Source organism: Vigna umbellata, chromosome 1 (genome assembly GCF_029865625.1).
Source record: "Vigna umbellata cultivar VRB3 chromosome 1, Vumbellata_1.0, whole genome shotgun sequence".
In the NCBI taxonomy this organism is placed as follows: Eukaryota; Viridiplantae; Streptophyta; class Magnoliopsida; order Fabales; family Fabaceae; genus Vigna; species Vigna umbellata.
Genome location: NC_142165.1, coordinates 60,978,869 through 60,995,872, shown reverse-complemented (window position 1 = coordinate 60,995,872; position 17,004 = coordinate 60,978,869). Strand labels below are relative to the sequence as shown.

General features: G+C 36.5%; 1 protein-coding gene and 1 pseudogene across 1 annotated transcript; one reads left to right on the top strand and one right to left on the bottom strand.

The window, feature by feature from the left end:
- The first annotated feature begins 1,239 nt into the window (after window positions 1-1,239).
- On the top strand, window positions 1,240-15,490 carry SWC2 (DNA binding protein SWC2). The gene is made up of 9 exons (XM_047293637.2): window positions 1,240-1,553; window positions 1,643-1,692; window positions 1,768-2,008; window positions 2,289-2,364; window positions 2,463-2,582; window positions 2,702-2,770; window positions 5,832-5,874; window positions 6,301-6,366; window positions 15,019-15,490. Exons 1-9 carry the CDS (start codon window positions 1,347-1,349, stop codon window positions 15,206-15,208), a joined length of 1,062 nt encoding a protein of 353 aa, XP_047149593.1. The 5' UTR covers window positions 1,240-1,346; the 3' UTR covers window positions 15,209-15,490.
- Window positions 11,669-15,004, bottom strand: LOC148205960 (uncharacterized; annotated as a pseudogene).
- Window positions 15,491-17,004: the final 1,514 nt, after the last annotated feature.

Here is a 17,004-nt window from a genome sequence, read left to right as displayed (position 1 = left end):
TGTTTGTGCATATAAATGTATATATGCATATGTTTTGGTTAACTAATATGTGTTCAATGAGTTTAAGCCAAGCACAACGCAATAAAGAAAATATTCAGGCTTAGAGAAAGAAGTAGACATATTAAAAGACAAGGCTTAGATGAGCCCAGTTGAAAGAACTAGGTAGATGAGTGGAAGGCAGGATCACACAACCAAGCCATCAGATGACTCAGGTTCTATCCTAGTGTTAGACAACTTTTGTTAAGTTTAATATGTTAGACGACTCAAGGCAACAAGTTAGAATGCAAATATCAGATGACTCAAATAGTGCACAGAGCAAAATATAGTATTAGAAGACTACATTGATGAGACGAGTCAACCTAGAGTAGCAAAGCATTAAACTTCTACAAATGAGTAGATGAGTTAAAGAAGCATCACATGAGTATGCATGTTAAATAACTCAGAGAAGACAAGTAGACAAATAAAGAAAAGAAGCATTAGACGAACGAGTCATAAGCACTCAACAAGTCAACATGATATATTAAACCAATCAATTTAAAAGGCACATAAATGATACTAGAAGAATATCTACTTACGAGTCAACATGAGATGACGAGTCAAGAAAAATATTAAAGAAGTATCTATTAGACAAGTCAAAGTTAACTTATGAAACATAATTTTGAAACAACTATTAGACGAACACTTTCATCAAACAACCTAGTTGGGAGAATGACTAAAAGAATCAAAAGTTAAAATAATAAACAAGTATCAAATTGATCAAGCAAATCAAGTTTAGAACTATGCAAAGGAAATCTATTCAATGAGAAAAGGAATTAGAAAGTTGAAGTTGATGATGATAAAGATTATTAAAATTTGCAATAAATTCGACATTGTGGTTGTTGATTGGAAGAAGAATTGAAGGTACAATGGTTAGGTCGATCACTAGATTTATATGGAGGAAAACGTGAAGATTTATTAAATTGGGAATTAAAACGCGTGGGATTTCGAGTAAAGTTTTTAGCTTTGGAAGAATAAAACTGGGACTGAGAATTTATAAAATTAATAACACCAATTTTAATCCATTCAAAAGTCATATTGTTATAATTTTAAAAATTAATAATCAATAAAACGTTAAAAAAAACGTCATATTTTTAAGCCATTTAAAACTCCTACGTACTTTTTTATTTTATTTTCTTTCTTCTACGGCATAAATTCTATTCGATCTCAAACTTCTTCGGAATACTTTGGTAATTTCAAAAGTAAATAAAAGCTCAATGTAATTTCAATTTTGTTCAATTTGCATAGATAAAAGAACAAAAATAAAAACCCAATTTTTACTGTGACTGAAGTTCTTGGTGGTGGTGGGCATGGAGAAATCAGGCGACGATGTTGTCCTGCTGGATCGTGCGTCCCGAGCCACTCGAGGCAAGAGATTAACCAAACTCCTAGACGATGAAATCCAAGAAGATGAATTGTTCTGGAACCAGGAAGCTCTTAAAGAGGAGGAAGAGGACGACAACTACCAAGAGGAACCTGAGATCGCCGATGAGTTTGACTCTGATTTCGACGAAGATGTATTTCACAAACCCTTTTGGTTTTTTTTTTCTTCTTCTTATCTTTTTGTAATTTCACACTCACGCCATTGATTCAACACTTTCTTCAGGAGACGGAGCCCGAGGAAGAGGAGCCTGACAAATATGACGCTGAGGACAGGTTTCTTCTCTCCATTTTCTTGCCTCTTCCTTCCCTGCCTTTTCTGTTTCTGATTGTATTGTTTGTGTTTGAAAGAATGCATAAAAAGAAGCGACTGGTATTTCCTGGGAAGACTCTGGCTGTGAAGAAGAAAAAGAAGAAAACTTTATCGAAATTGGAAGGTTCTCCGAAGGAGGATGAGCATTCTGGGAAGGCTGCTGAGGATCAGCAGGATGAGACTGGGGAAAGAATGATCAGGAAGTCCACTAGGACTTCTGTCATCGTTCGCCAAGCTGAGAGAGATGCCATTCGTGCAGCCCTCCAAGCCACTATCAAGGTCCATTCTTTCTCTTCTCATTTTTCTCACTGCATGTGATTTCTTTATAGATGGTAGTTTCCTTTTGTTAAACTCATCTGGGATATGCTCATGAGATAACCTTAATGATTTTTAGTTGTACTATTTACCTGTGATTCAACTTTGTACATTGGGGCAGTGGAACTTTATTCATTTATTTATTTTCTGGGATAAAGGTTTTGTTTTCGTTATCACCTTAGAAAAGTTACGATCCTCTGGTCTGAGAAGGTTTTATTTATTTTTTTGGGTTTTGGGGGTTCAGCCAGTCAAAAGGAAAAAGGAAGGCGAGGAGAAGAGGATGACACAAGAGGAGATGCTTTTAGAAGCTGCTCAAACAGGTTAAGATTACAACTCTTTAACATCTACTGATTGCGTATTTGTCTTGTTTGAATTCCGAATGTCCTTCAGTGTTTAAATTATAATTTTGACTTTGTAGAGATCATGAATTTGCGCAATTTGGAGCGTGTTTTAGCCAGAGAGGAAGAGGTTAAGAGAAGAGCAATTGTGCATAAAAATGTTTATAATGGTCCACAGATACAGTACATTTCAAAAAATGGTACGATTCCTATAATGATAGTGTCTTGGGACAGGCACTGCATTATACCTACATTCTTATTTTGTTAATATTGGTTGCTGTTGTCATTTTTCATCCGGCTATCTGTTAATGTTTCCCAGGCTGCTCCTATTTAGAGTTCATTAAAGGGTCATCATTCCACTCAGAGATTTCCACTGGGCCTGTACAATGTGAGTCCCTCTAAACACGTGTTGAAATAAGATTGACAATTTGGTTTACTTTTATGTTGAAAAATATTGTATATAATGTTCCTTTATGCATTAATGTTGCAGTGAGTGAAAATTAAATTTCCAGCGAAATTGTTAAAGCATTGTTTTCATACTACATTGACCAATTAATAGTGTTTTTCTTTTTCTGATTCAATCTAATTTAGTTACTGATGACAACATCTACATGCATTGAGGTTTGAATCGTTACCCATACAATTTTTTGCTGTAATAGAGAAAACTCTCTGGAATTTTGCTGGTGATATCATTTTAATAGTTTAGATTAGAGAGATAGTAAATGCTATGTTGGAGTTGCGAAGAAATGTTTTGGTTATTTGGAGACCAGTGGATTTTGATTCAGTAGCTCAAAGACAAAATATGTGGAGTTTAATCATGATTGGGATAGTGGATGGTAGTATAGCAGTACCAAAAACAGAGTGCTTTAGATGTAATTCAGTTGTAAAATAATCCAAATAGAATATATGAACAAGAGAAACGTTTAAGGTGTTTCTACGACCCTAAAAAGCCTTACGTTGACATTGAAGATTTGCCAAATTATAGTTAAATATGCAATTTTGTATGTAGATCAGAAACCTGGGCAATAAAGTGCAATCATAAACAAAAGTCAAGGTTGAAAAAATGAGAATGAAGCGGTGGATGAGTGGATATATCAATTTGAATAGGTTAGGGAATGAGTTCATTTGGAAGAAGTTGGTGGTGTAACTTCTATAAATAAAAATGATGGCTTCATTAGTGGGAAAATTGGTATGGCAACTAAATAGGGTAATGGACAGTTGATGAAGATAGTTCTGGGATGTGAGAGCAGACGACTGCCACCCACCCCAGGTAAAATGTGAAGTTAAGATAAGATGACACCAATTTATAAATGGGTAGGAGGAGGTCAGAAACAGTGTGATGAGACTTGAAAAACTGTTAAGAAGAATTTTAAGGTACACAGCTTTGTGAATATATGATATAATACGATAGAAATTCAGAAAAAAAAAAGATGGAAACTGCAGAATAGAATCAAAAGAATAGACCTGTATTGAAGAACAAAACAGATATGAAGAACGTAATTCTCCCCAAGGGCTTCTCCTTCCCAAAAGATCATTTGATTCACTCACTGTAACTGTCAAATTCAAAGAATACCCTCCCAAAATTTTGATTCCCTTATAGTTATAAGTGAGCTCTTCTAGCTAACTAAGTAGTCCAACACTCTAACAAACTAATGGGCTAACTAACTAACAGCTTTCCTTATACAACTCTCATCATACATCCCAACATGATCAAGGTCAATGATGGAAACAATGTAGCTGACTTCACTCAGCAGGAATCAAGCTTGGGTATTTTTTGTATTATTATTGCAACATACCAAGAGTTCCTACATTCCACATAAAAGATGGCCATATGAGAATATTGACTAAAATTCAGGCATTTGTGTGAATTTTACTTCCTCTACACTTTGTGGTAGAATACTATCTTAAACTATAGGAAATGGAGAGACATACGTTGAAATTATGTGTTTTTGAGACAACATAAATGGTTTATTTATATTGAGAAAAAAAATCAATACAATAAGTAGAGGAGATTTGGTATTTTCTAATAATAAAGATATTATTCAAGAATAAATAAAAATGTTCCTAATAATACATATATAATCTAGATATTCGTGATTATAAAAGATTTGTACCTTCTTTCTATAATTATAATGTAGGATCTTGTGTAATGAACTACTCTCTAGGATGAGAGCATCTAGAGTCTGATAGCTTAGATGATTTGATAGACTATGTTGCTTATAAGAAGTGTCTATTTGGTTATATAATCCAACGGTATTCATGCTTATTAGGTGGTGTACTAACAAGTTTATGTTTGTATAACTATTTTGTGCAGTTAGTTAGGAGCTATTTGGTGCTTCTATCTAACTTGCAATAGTCTCGTAACACTCTATTTGAGTGCTGCTATCTTGTTGATAGCGTAGAGGATGATACGAGACAAATTCTTTCTTTCTATCTTGCTTTGTGTGTTTTGGATCTTCGTCTAGAAGGTGTGTTTTGCAACCAATGTTTCACTCGTTCTTCCACTGTTCCTGGGCTCATTCTGGCACACTGCGCAACATATAATGATAAGATACTGGGTGATAGGATAGAAGGTAGGGGAGCCAAACGGTAGGAGCAAACGGAAGCAAGCCGAACGATGGAAGGCGGTGAAGAGTTAGAGCCGATCGGTTGAAGAGTGACTATCCTAACTAGGACAACAATTAGGATGAGCGGGAAATAATTATAGTAAATAAGGTCATATCCTAGGGAAATATTCAGTATAAGTTAATTATAGTAAATATAGCTATATCCTAGGCAAATATTCAATATAAGTTAATTATAGTAAATAGAACTATATCCGAGGGAAATATTCAGTATAAGTTAATTATAGTAAATAGAATTATATTCTAGGGAAATATTTAATATAAATAAAGCTAGATGCTATTGTTTAGGGCATGCTTTTGATTATTGAGTCTTGTGACAGGCGGCTATGCTCCTGTGAGGGAGGTTATGCTCCTAAGTAATTGAAGGAGGTTATGCTCCCAATTATCCTTGTTTACTTTTGTTTATTCAGATATTACCATCAATAAAAGAAATTCATTCGTTCATTGTCATTCGTTCATTGTTCTGTTTCGTGTTGTGAGTGTGTGAGAGGTTGTTCTGGTTAGGTTTAGTACTCAGGTACGTAACATATAACATACTAAAAGCACCATTAGATATGGAATATAAATAATTAAATAAAACACTCGCATGTGAGGTTAGTCTCTGGTCTGGCGAGTTAAGGGAAACACCTGGTAGGACCAAAAGTATTAAATAAAACAAATATGAAGAATAACGTGCCTGTTCTTTTTTTTTTTTAGTTTCTTCTATTTTGAAGATAAAGCTTCAATGAAGTATTTTTAACCTTCTTTTTTCTTTATGATCAAGCAAAATATGTCTCTATGTAACATTATTTTACAATTTTTTATGATATTTATAACTTTTTTCAGATCCAGAACAACCTGTTTGTGCGATTACTGGTTTGCCTGCCAAGTAAGATCTCGTATATCGATTTGGTAGTTCTTGCTTTTTCCTTTCCTAATGTTGCATTTCTTTGTTAAAATTTCCATTGGATAGCTTGTATTCTTTTTATTTATATGTCATTAGGGACTTTGGTTTTTTTTTTTGGGGGGATGGGAAGTTTAGAGATGCTTTCCTTGCTGGGAACAATCGGTCTTATGAATTATATGGCAAATTGTTTCCACTTTCTTTTTCTGATCAAATTGGGTCAGATTATGCTTTCTTTTTTATTACAACACTGGTGGTTCTTGCTTGAATTTTCAAATTGCATCATTACTATCTACTACTGTTATGAATAATGATTGTCATTGATTATAATCACATCATTTGAAAGATTTTCTTTAGTCTATTCCCACTTTACCGACATATTGTTAAGGAGTTCTCTCTGGAATAATACAGATATCGTGATCCAAAGACTGGCCTGCCATATGCTACAAAAGAGGCTTTTAAAATAATTCGAGAACGGTATGTCTATAATGAGTTGCAAATAGTCTCTCTTTTTTGCTAGTATTTGTCACATTTACCCTTTCCAAATAAGTTTTTTAACAGCATATATTTCAATTTTTTATTCTTTTAGCAAGTCCTCTGTTTAACAAAGTGATTTGACTAAACTAATATATTTTTTAGAATTCAAGCTAATATCCTGCATTTTGCTTTACTAGAGTGATTTGGTCAATCTAGAATAGATGACTTCTAGACCAGATCCTACCCTTGTGAAATTTTGCTACTGAAGTTGCTATAATATAAAATTGTTTAAATTAAGAATTCCCTCTGAACTTGACATTTTTTTGTTACTCTTTATACGAAAAAAATTCTTTAGTTTAGTTGTTAAATGACAAAATGTTTACAAATTGGTCCTTGCTATTTTTGGTTTTATATAGCCTTTAATTTGGTCCCTATGGTTCTTTACTAGTATACTCTACAAAGTCTCTATGTTTACAAAATGTTTACAAATTGGTCCTTGCTATTTTTAGTCTATGCATTTTGATTGTAACACGTCTGTTTTTTTTTTTTTTTGTTTTGATCCCCACTTAAAAGTAAGCTCTAATGTTGTTATAAGTTCATCAAATGGTAGGACCAATTTGTAGATATTTTTTATGTAGGAACCGAATTGAGGAGTATAGAAAGTAAAAGAAAAATGTGTCAAGTATAAGGATTAAAGTCTTGTATGTATAAATTCTATTTACTAAAAATAGTATACTTTCGCATTATAGTGGAAACCAATAGGTACAGTTCAGGTGTGTAATCATAAAGACGAAATAATATGATTGAAAAATTGATGCTTAAGTGTAATAAACCAGTTCTTATATTTATTTTATTTAATATTTTTCTTTTCATCAATCTTGAAGTTGGTATATATAGTAGTATGATTGGAAAACCAATGGGTGGGTGATAGGTTCTTGTGATCAAGAACCTATGGAAAAACACTCGAGAACACACAAAGACAAATTCTCTGAATTATACAGCCTCCTTTTATTGAAAAGAATCAACAAGAATGGTGTTACAACGTAACCCGAGAGCTTAACCTCCCTCCAAAGAACTACAAGAGTTCCCACGAAACAATAACACTCCAAAACTCCCCTCCACCAACCACTAATCCCCCTTTTATATCACTCACTAATAGCACTAACAGAAACTATTCCTAACTGCCTTGGCAGTTAGACTCTGTGACTTTACCCCTCTTCCTATATACAATTAACTCCCTAACATTACTCCCCTCTCCTCCAACAACCTTGTCCCCAAGGTTGAACTCCGGGTATTGCTCTTGTATAGTCACCTCATCATCCCATGTGGCACTCTCTTGTCCCCCTTCTTGCCATTCTATCAAAACTTGGGGTATTTCCTCTGTTCCCAGTTGTCGAGTTCTCCTGTCCAGCACCTTGGCTGGTCTAAACATTGGTCCATCTGCTTGTAACTCAGCTGGAAGCTCTTTTTCCACTTTCTTCTCCCCCACAGCTTTCTTCAATTGGGAAACGTGGAATATGGGATGGATTCTGGCTGCCTCTGGTAATTGCAACCGAAATGCAACTTTCCCTATCTGTTGTAATACTTCAAAGGGTACATAATACCTTGCCGATAGCTTCGGATGTAAGCGAGTTGGCATGGATGATTGTCTATGGGCCCTAATCTTTAAATAGACCCAATCGCCTATCTTAATGTCTGATTCTTTCCTTTTCTTATTTGCCTGATTACTCATCGCCTCTTGTGCTTGCCTTAAATGCATTTTAAGCTGTTTCAAAGCTTCATCCCTTGTCATCAAATCTTGAACCACCGACTCCACCGCTGTCTCCCCAGGAATAAACCGACTCAAAGCTGGAGGTGCTCTTCAATAGACTATTTCAAAAGGGGAACACCTGGCTGCACTTTGATAACTGGTATTATACCAGTACTCAGCCCAAGGAAGCATCAACTTCCAACTCCTCGGTTGCTCTGAGCAAAAACACCTCAAATACCCCTCCAAAATTCTGTTCACCACTTCAGTCTGGCCATCCGACTCAGGATGGTATGCGGTGCTCATACTAAGCTGAGTACCCTGCATCCTGAAGAGCTCTTTCCAAAATATACTTAAAAACAGGGGGTCTCTATCACTGACTACTGACATGGGGATCCCATGTAACCTCACTATTTCTTGAACGAACTTCTCTGCAACCGTGCGAGCCGAATAAGGATGTTTCAAAGCAATAAAGTGGCTATACTTACTCAGCCTGTCAACTACCACCAGTATTGCGTCAGACCCGTGTGACTTGGGTAGCTTAACTATGAAATCAAGGCTTATTTCTTCCCAAATGGCTTGTGGGATCGGTAATGGCTGCAAAAGACCCTGAGGAGAGGCAGCCAGGTACTTGTGCTGTTGACAAATTACACACCCCACGACAAAATCAGTCACCGTCCTCTTCATTCCTGGCCAATATAGTGATTGGGCAATTTTCCGGTAAGTACGAAACACACCCGAATGGCCTCCTGTACTCGTCACATGAAACTCCGCTAGAAGCTTGGGAATCCAACTCGATTTAGCTGATAACACCAATCGTCCTTTATAGTGAAGGCGATCATTCTCCATCGTGTATGCTTCATGGCTCGTTGGGTCCCCTTTGAGATCATCCATAATCTTTCGCAGCATGTCATCTTCTTCTACTTCTTTTAAAACCTCTTGAAAGTCATGCCAATAAGGCCTGGAAAGTGCCCGTAGTTCTCCCTCCTCTGTACCCCTTTCTTCTTTACGAGACAAGGCGTCTGCTACCTTGTTGGAACTTCCTAATTTATAAACTATCTCGAAATCATACCCCATCAATTTGGCTATCCAATTCTGCTGGCTATGCGTCGTTATTCTTTGCTCCAACAAATATTTGAGGCTGCGCTGATCCGTATAAACCACAAACCTCCTCCCCAATAGATATGGTCTCCAATGCTGGATGGCCATAACCAACGCCATTAACTCCTTCTCATAAATTGACTTAGATCGAGACCCCTCAGACAATGCCCTGCTGAAGAAAGCAATGGGCTTCTTATGTTGCATCAATACAGGGCCCACTCCACTCCCAGAAGCATCACACTCCACATGAAATTCCTGTGTAAAGTCGGGCAGTGTTAGCACCGACGCCGTTGTCATTGCCCTCTTTAGAGATCCCATAGCTGCCCGGGCTTCCTCAAACCACTCAAACTTTCCCTTTTTCAACAACTCCGTGAGAGGTTTAGCTAGCTCCCCATACTTCGGCACAAACCTCCTATAATACCCCGTTAAGCCCAAAAACCCTCTCAATGCCTTCAAATTCTGGGGTTCTTCCCACTCCAGCATGGCCCTTATCTTATCCCGATCACCTAAACTCATCGCGTATGTGGCCGTTTCTGTTACCGGAAGCCTCAGTTCCTCCACCACCTTCCGGCTGATGAAATTATGGCTGGCTCCGCTATCGATCAAGACTACCACTCGTTTTTCTCCTATCAGCCCGATCAGTTTCATGGTTTTGGGAGGCGTTAGACCCTCCGCCGAGCAAGCCGAGAGCTCCATAGGTTTCGTCTCAAGGTCAGCGTTTTCCTCCAACTCGCCCTCCTCGTCCTTTGCCAAAAGCAGTACTCTCAAGCCCTTCTCCGCACACCGGTGACCCGGTGCGAACGGCCCTCCGCATCGGAAGCACCTCCCTTCTTCCCTCCTCTTCAGATACTCTGGATAAGGTAAGTTTTTGACCATTCGATTCTTATTTTCTCCTCCGGCCGAGCCATTGGCCCTCGCATTGGTGCTATTAGCCACCGTCACACCTTCTCTCCTGGTCGTACCCGCTCCTTCTAACCCACCAGCCCTCGTCGTGATACTGCGATCTCCATCAGCCCTCACTATCGCCGTCGCAGTTCGATTACCCCTGTGGGTCATCTTGAGCCCGTTCCAACCTCCTCCGCATGCACGGTTTATGGCGTCCTCCACGTCTCTCGCAACTCTGATTGCGACCATCAAATCAGGGGGATTCTGAATTCTAACCTGGCCTTTATTATCTTCACGTAACCCCGCCAGAAAGAAACCCAAAATCAGCTCCTCCGATAGGCCCTGGGTCTGACCTAGTAGCATCTCAAAACTCCTTACAAACTCTTCCAACGCTCCTTCTTGCGTCAAGGTGGCCATCTGTTCGTAAACCGTTCCCCGGAACCCACCACCGAATCGATTGATCAACCCATCCTTCAAACCCATCCACGTCCGATTTCTGGTTTTATCCCGCCAATATTTGAACCAATAACGCGCGCTTCCCTCCATACTAATGTAAGCGAGTTCGACCTTATCCTCCTCGGCTACCTTCTGAATGTCAAAAAATCTTTCAGCCCGATTAATCCAAATGTATGGGTCTCCGCCTTCGAATGATGGCAGTTCCACCTTCTTCCGCCAGTTGCCCGCGATTCCCCCAGTATCGCCCCTCCCTGGGTTCTCGTTCACCGAACTACTACTCCCTTCAGAACCACCTCCTTGATGGTTCGAAACTCCCCCCATCATCCTCATCAATTGTTGCACGTCGCGTCTGATTGCCGCGGTCTCATCTTTGATTCCCTCGACCGTGATCTCCAAGTTATCTAACCTTCCCTCCGTCTCGCTCCCCATTGCTGGCTCCTCCCCTTCGTGATCCGGCAGGTCGGACCAAATGATAGGTTCTTGTGATCAAGAACCTATGGAAAAACACTCGAGAACACACAAAGACAAATTCTCTGAATTATACAGCCTCCTTTTATTGAAAAGAATCAACAAGAATGGTGTTACAACGTAACCCGAGAGCTTAACCTCCCTCCAAAGAACTACAAGAGTTCCCGCGAAACAATAACACTCCAAAACTCCCCTCCACCAACCACTAATCCCCCTTTTATATCACTCACTAACAGCACTAACAGAAACTATTCCTAACTGCCTTGGCAGTTAGACTCTGTGACTTTACCCCTCCTCCTATATACAATTAACTCCCTAACAGTGGATGTTTGATATAAAAATTGTAATAACCAGTGTTATCGATATCTGACAACGAAAAATATTGGCGACCCAATAATCTTTTATAAAATTATAATGAAAACCATGACGGGTTATGACGGAAACATTGCGCTAAAAAGAAATATAATACCACCACATATAATTCTAATGGAAAAGTAATGATATTATGTCTAAAAATTCAAATAATCATAACATCATGTCAAAACACCACAATGGGGTATATCCCTTCTCTTCCCCATCTGAGAGACTCTTGTCAAAGTTAAGTAATCTTTCAAAATTAGAATCAGAGCTATCATGCAATTCATTCTAAACCCCAATTTGAGTCTTCTCTTTACCCTTCCCTGTTGGTTTTGGAGTTGGAGTTGCACCTGGACCTTTCTCATAAGCATGAGAAGATCCAATAACAATGCCACCACTTGATGGTTGCTTTCTTTTATTGGTTGCTTGTCTCCTTGTATAAACTATTGGTTCTCCAATACTTGAAGCTTCTTAAACAGTTGCCTAATTAAGAGTGGGATCATCATCAAAAACCAACTCATTTCCCCCCTCTTCATTATCATTATCATCATCAACTTCTACCACTAACCACTCATTACATTCATCAATGGCATTCAATACAATAGGGTCTATTTCATCCCTAATATTGTATCTTTGAGCAAGTTGTTGATTATACTGTGTAAACCAAATCATGCAACCTTTTGTGGTTCAGCCTATTCCTTTTCTTTGAATGACTTGCATTATGAATAAGTAAAATGTGAATTAATTTCTTTCTACACTTTACAAATAAGATAATAATGAAATGAGTCATGTCTTATTACTTTCTCAAAAACACTCCAATTGCACTCACATCCCGTGAACTACATGTCAAACTTAAAATCTTGATTGCTAGCTTTTGTAAGTTGGGAGCTGCATGCCCATAATTCTTCCACCATTGAGTTACAAAAGCAAAGAAAGTAACTTAGAATGTAACCATTATATCTTACTGTAATTTAGAAAGCATTCTAAGTGGAGTTGTGGTCTTCCATGATTCTTTGGCAAAATCATTACCAGTGAGACTTGCTGCACATCTTACTTGGCACCAACTTGTTGATGCAAGGATATGATCCATTTGTAACCAGATGCATGCAAGGGGTGATGAAGTTGACATGTCCATCTATTATCAATGATTGTAAATACATCATTTATTTACTTTCATTGTTGTTGAATGACTTCATTATTGTTTCCTTGGCTTTCACCATTGCTTCATATATATAGCCCATACTTGCTTTTCTTTCCACATCCACTAGACGAAGCACATGAACAATAAGAACCATGACTTTGAGAGTAAATATCACATGATTCCAAAATGAAGCCATAAGAACAATTTTTGTGGCCTCCCTCCCTTAGCTTCCTTAGATAGCTTGTTATTTGTTACGTATCCGAGTCGGAGATGTAAATTAAACATGGTCACAATAGGTAGAAAAGACAATGACTGAATGAGAATGAATTTCTTTTATTGATGGTAATATCTGAATAAACAAAAGTAAACAAAGATAACTGGGAGCATAACCTCCCTCACAGAACTGTAGCCGCCTGTCACAAAACTCAATAATCAAAAGCATGCCCTAAACAATAGCATCTAGGTTTATTTATATTAAATATTTCCCTAGAATATAATTCTATTTACTATAATTAACTTATATTAAATATTTCCCTAGAATATAATTCTATTTACTATAATTAACTTATACTGAATATTTCCCTAGGATATAGTTCTATTTACTATAATTAACTTATACTAAATATTTCCCTAGGATATGGCCTTATTTACCATAATTATTTTCCACCCATCCTAACTGTTGTCCCAGTTAGGATAGTCACTCTTCAACTGGCTCTAGCTCTTCACCGCCTTCCGTTCAGCTTGCTTCCCCCTGTCTCCTAGTATTCGATTCCAACTCTTCACCACCTTCCACCGCTCGGCTTGCTTCCCCCTGCCTCCTACTGTTTGGCTCCAGCTCTTCACCGCCTCCCACCGTTTGGCTTGCTTCCCTTTTCCTCCTACCGTTCAGCTCCCCTGCCTTCTCTCCTATCACCCAGTATCCTATCATTATTTCTCCATTCATTAGAAGTGAACATCTTTCTCAAAATTTCCCTATTTTTGATGCAATTTGTAATGATAAATGAGAGATAGCAAACCATTTAGAACAGGTGTTAGTCATTGGTGTATAATAATTTTTCTATTCCTAAACTTTAGAATAGGTTTCGTAAGCACGAAACATTTGTTTTAAAGAAGAGTGAATGGTATTCTTAAGGACCATGCATAACTTAGCATCAATTTTCTTCCAACGGGAAAATTCTTCAAGAGGAGTATGAGTCACTCTAAGTAAGATGATTAAGATGCCCCTGACTCTCAAACCAAAGTTTAATGTCTGATGCTCAAGTTGTTTAATTAGTTTCATCTAACTTATCAATAGACAAGTGTACATTGACATATTTAGTACAAACTGATAGGTCAGACACTATGTTGGCTGAAGAGGTATCAGTAGAAGTAGCAGAAGAAGTTATGGTTGAACAGGAGAGAGAAAAACGCTAAAAATTCAAGATTCTCTAATCAAGGCAATAAACATAAATCTTGGAAGAGGAGAATGAGGTGACCCTAGTGTAGGTGATCATTGTTGAAAAGGAACAGGGACGTGCTGCCATGCGCAGTGGGAAAGCATAAGATTGCGAGGGGCATGTGAGGGCGCATGGGAGCTTCGATGAGGATGGTCTCGACGTTAGGATATAGGATGATAGAATAGATGAGTTTAGAAGTTAAGGGTATGGGGGTGTCGGTTGTAAAGGGGGGAGCGGGTGAGAGCTGCTATAAATAGAGCTCTTGTAACTCTGTAGGGGGTATCAAATATACTTTGTGTAAAGTCAGGCGTTTTAGCTTGTAAAGAGGGGTTATGCCCTCAGCCAGGGAGGTTATGCTTCCAACTCATTCTTGTAAAGAGGTCTCTTTTACTGTGAATAATACAGGAAACCCATTCTTTCTTTCTGTCTCCATCTTTTAATTGAGTTCTTGTTAGGTTCCAAACCCAGGAACCTAACAAATTGGTCCGACCTGCCGGATCGAAGGGGGGGGGTGAAGGATCAAGAAGTAATCAAGAAACTGCCGGATCCGAATTGGGTGTGAAGCAAAGATGGAGGGGTGAAGGATCAAGAAGTAATCAATAACATATGAACTGATAAACTGAAAATAAAAGATAAAATATAAGATATCTAATATATCTAACAAATATCAATGTTTTGTTTCTAACAAATTTAGTTTTAAATTTGTGTCATATATCATACATGTTTCTTTAAGTCTCATGAGAATAATTCAATTCAATTTGAGAAGATCAATCTATGAACAATTTAGCTTTTAAAAACTGATCCATAAAGCAATTTAGTTTAGCTTTTACAAAAAGAAAAGGATCAAGTATCTTAGTTAAGTTCAATTGAGTTTAGTTCAGGTATTGTTGAACAGCTCTATTTGGGACCATCCTGTCTAACTGTAAGGCGAAGTGTCAACTTAGATGTTCTTGTTCATTTTGGTATATGTTTTGAATATACTGTAGAGAGCAGGTAATATAGTGATTGTTTACTAATTGGTTTGGATTGATATTAATGGGGGATGAGGGATTGTTTTGCAGCTTTCTGAATGAAAGTGCTAACACCAGAAAGGAGATGAGCATGGGGGGCTTATATGATTCTGTTTCTGGATGTGGTTTTTCAATGAAGCAAAAGAGATCAGTAATGCCAGATAGAAACGTCAATCCAGATGTTCGCTCCTTAGCTCGTTTTCGTAGAATTCCTGTTTTTGAGGATGAAGATTCTGACTAGTTGCCTTGGTAATTAATATTTTTTGCCTGGCATAATGGTCCATCCTGTTAATGTCAGTGCCTCATAGTGAAAGATGTCATAATATTATTTTTTTCCCCAAATGACACTCTTTGGTGTTAAATTTATTCATGTAGCATATTGTATAGAATATTTACATCATTAGCATAGTTATATGTACATTGCCAGAATTTGATTTTTAGGAAGCCAAATTCTGGCAATTTTCTTTGTATTTCCCCCTGGAAAACCAGTCCAATTCAATTCCTAGAAAACTGAATTCTGATCTGGCATTTCTTATTTTATTTTGAAAATTATTTTTAAAGAGGGGAGGAAAATTTTCAAAATTAAAAATTGAAATTAAAATATATAATAGAAAGTGTTTAATATAATTTAAATTTGGATTTGTGGATAATAAAATAAGTAATAGAATAAAGTGTCTTAAACTAGATAAATTTTAAATTGGCTTTGTAAATAATATATAGATTGTTGTTATAATTATTTTAATAAATGTGTATGATGTTAATTAATTTTTTAAATGATGATGGAAATTAAAAGGAGTTCTTAAAGGTTTTAAATAATAAATTGGAAATGTGAATATATTTTAAATAATTGTTAAAATTATTTTATGTCATAAATTTTGTTATAAAAGTTAAAAGAAATTATTAATAATGAATATAATTGGAAAAATATATTTTAGTATAATGATACATTTATGTAATAATATATGGAATGACTTATTTAAATTATATATAAAATTATATTTAATAAATAAATACTTTATTATTTAGTTAAGAGTAATTAAAATTTTATTTATTTGATCGTCAAATATGTATGAAAAGAAAGTACACGAAATTAATAGAACATAATATAATTGAAATAGATAGATACATCTTTGGAATTTAAGATGTTGGATTGGTCAATGTATTATATTGTAGGTCAAAAATCATTTCATCATATGTTGCATCATATAAATATTAAAGTAGTTTAATGTTGTCGCATGATTCTTCAACGTTGTAAGCTTAGGTGAAGAAGTTGAGTCTATTTCCAGTGGTTCATCGTTTGTTCGGTATCATTGTTAATTTTTATTTGTAAGGAATTGTAGATGATGTTTTGATTAACAATTTCAATTAGATGTAATTAGTTGATTTACATTACTTATTTACGGTTTTGTATTGTAGTGCTTTCATTGTGAAACAGTTTATTGAAAGAGTGGTTGTGTTGAATTGTCATTCTTCCATAGTTGTAACATTTGTAGGTTAGATTGTAACTATTTTTATTTTTTTTATTATGGTACCTTGTTAGATAAGTCATTTGGTGTAAAGTATTGTTTTTGTGGAAGTTATAAAGTTAGGATGTGTTGAAGGGCTTGAAGTAGGTGAGTTTACGAGCCTCATAATTTCTTTTGTAGATCTTCTAAACTTAGTGTATAGTTTAATCATTGTATTAAAAGGAAATTAAGACTTATAAGCTATCATTTGACATACATGAACATCTATTAATATTTCAGTAGCATCATACTTAATTAATTAGATCTGTAACTCTAAGCTTAGGTTGGTGGAAGTACAACTTCAACGTTGAGATACTGGGAAGATCCAAAGTAATGCTCATTTTTGCTTCACAACTCAGAGTACAATTATACGATATCTGAAACAATTTAAGAGATAAACACTAAAAGTGGACACCTTCCTCACTTTATGTAATTTGACCATTTGTAAACACATCAGCACAATAAAAATTGGAATAATTTTGTGTTTTCTATACAAAATTGGTTTGTGTGAAAATGAATATGGATGTTGTAA

What these genes read in the sequence shown, in the direction of transcription:
- SWC2 (XM_047293637.2), top strand. Translation starts at nt 1,347, where the DNA reads ATGGAGAAATCAGGCGACGATGTTGTCCTGCTGGATCGTGCGTCCCGA. An exon ending in CCCTCCAAGCCACTATCAAG is followed by an intron (nt 2,009 to 2,288) that starts GTCCATTCTTTC and finishes TTGGGGGTTCAG; the next exon opens with CCAGTCAAAAGGAAAAAGGA. An exon ending in ACAGTACATTTCAAAAAATG is followed by an intron (nt 2,583 to 2,701) that starts GTACGATTCCTA and finishes AATGTTTCCCAG; the next exon opens with GCTGCTCCTATTTAGAGTTC.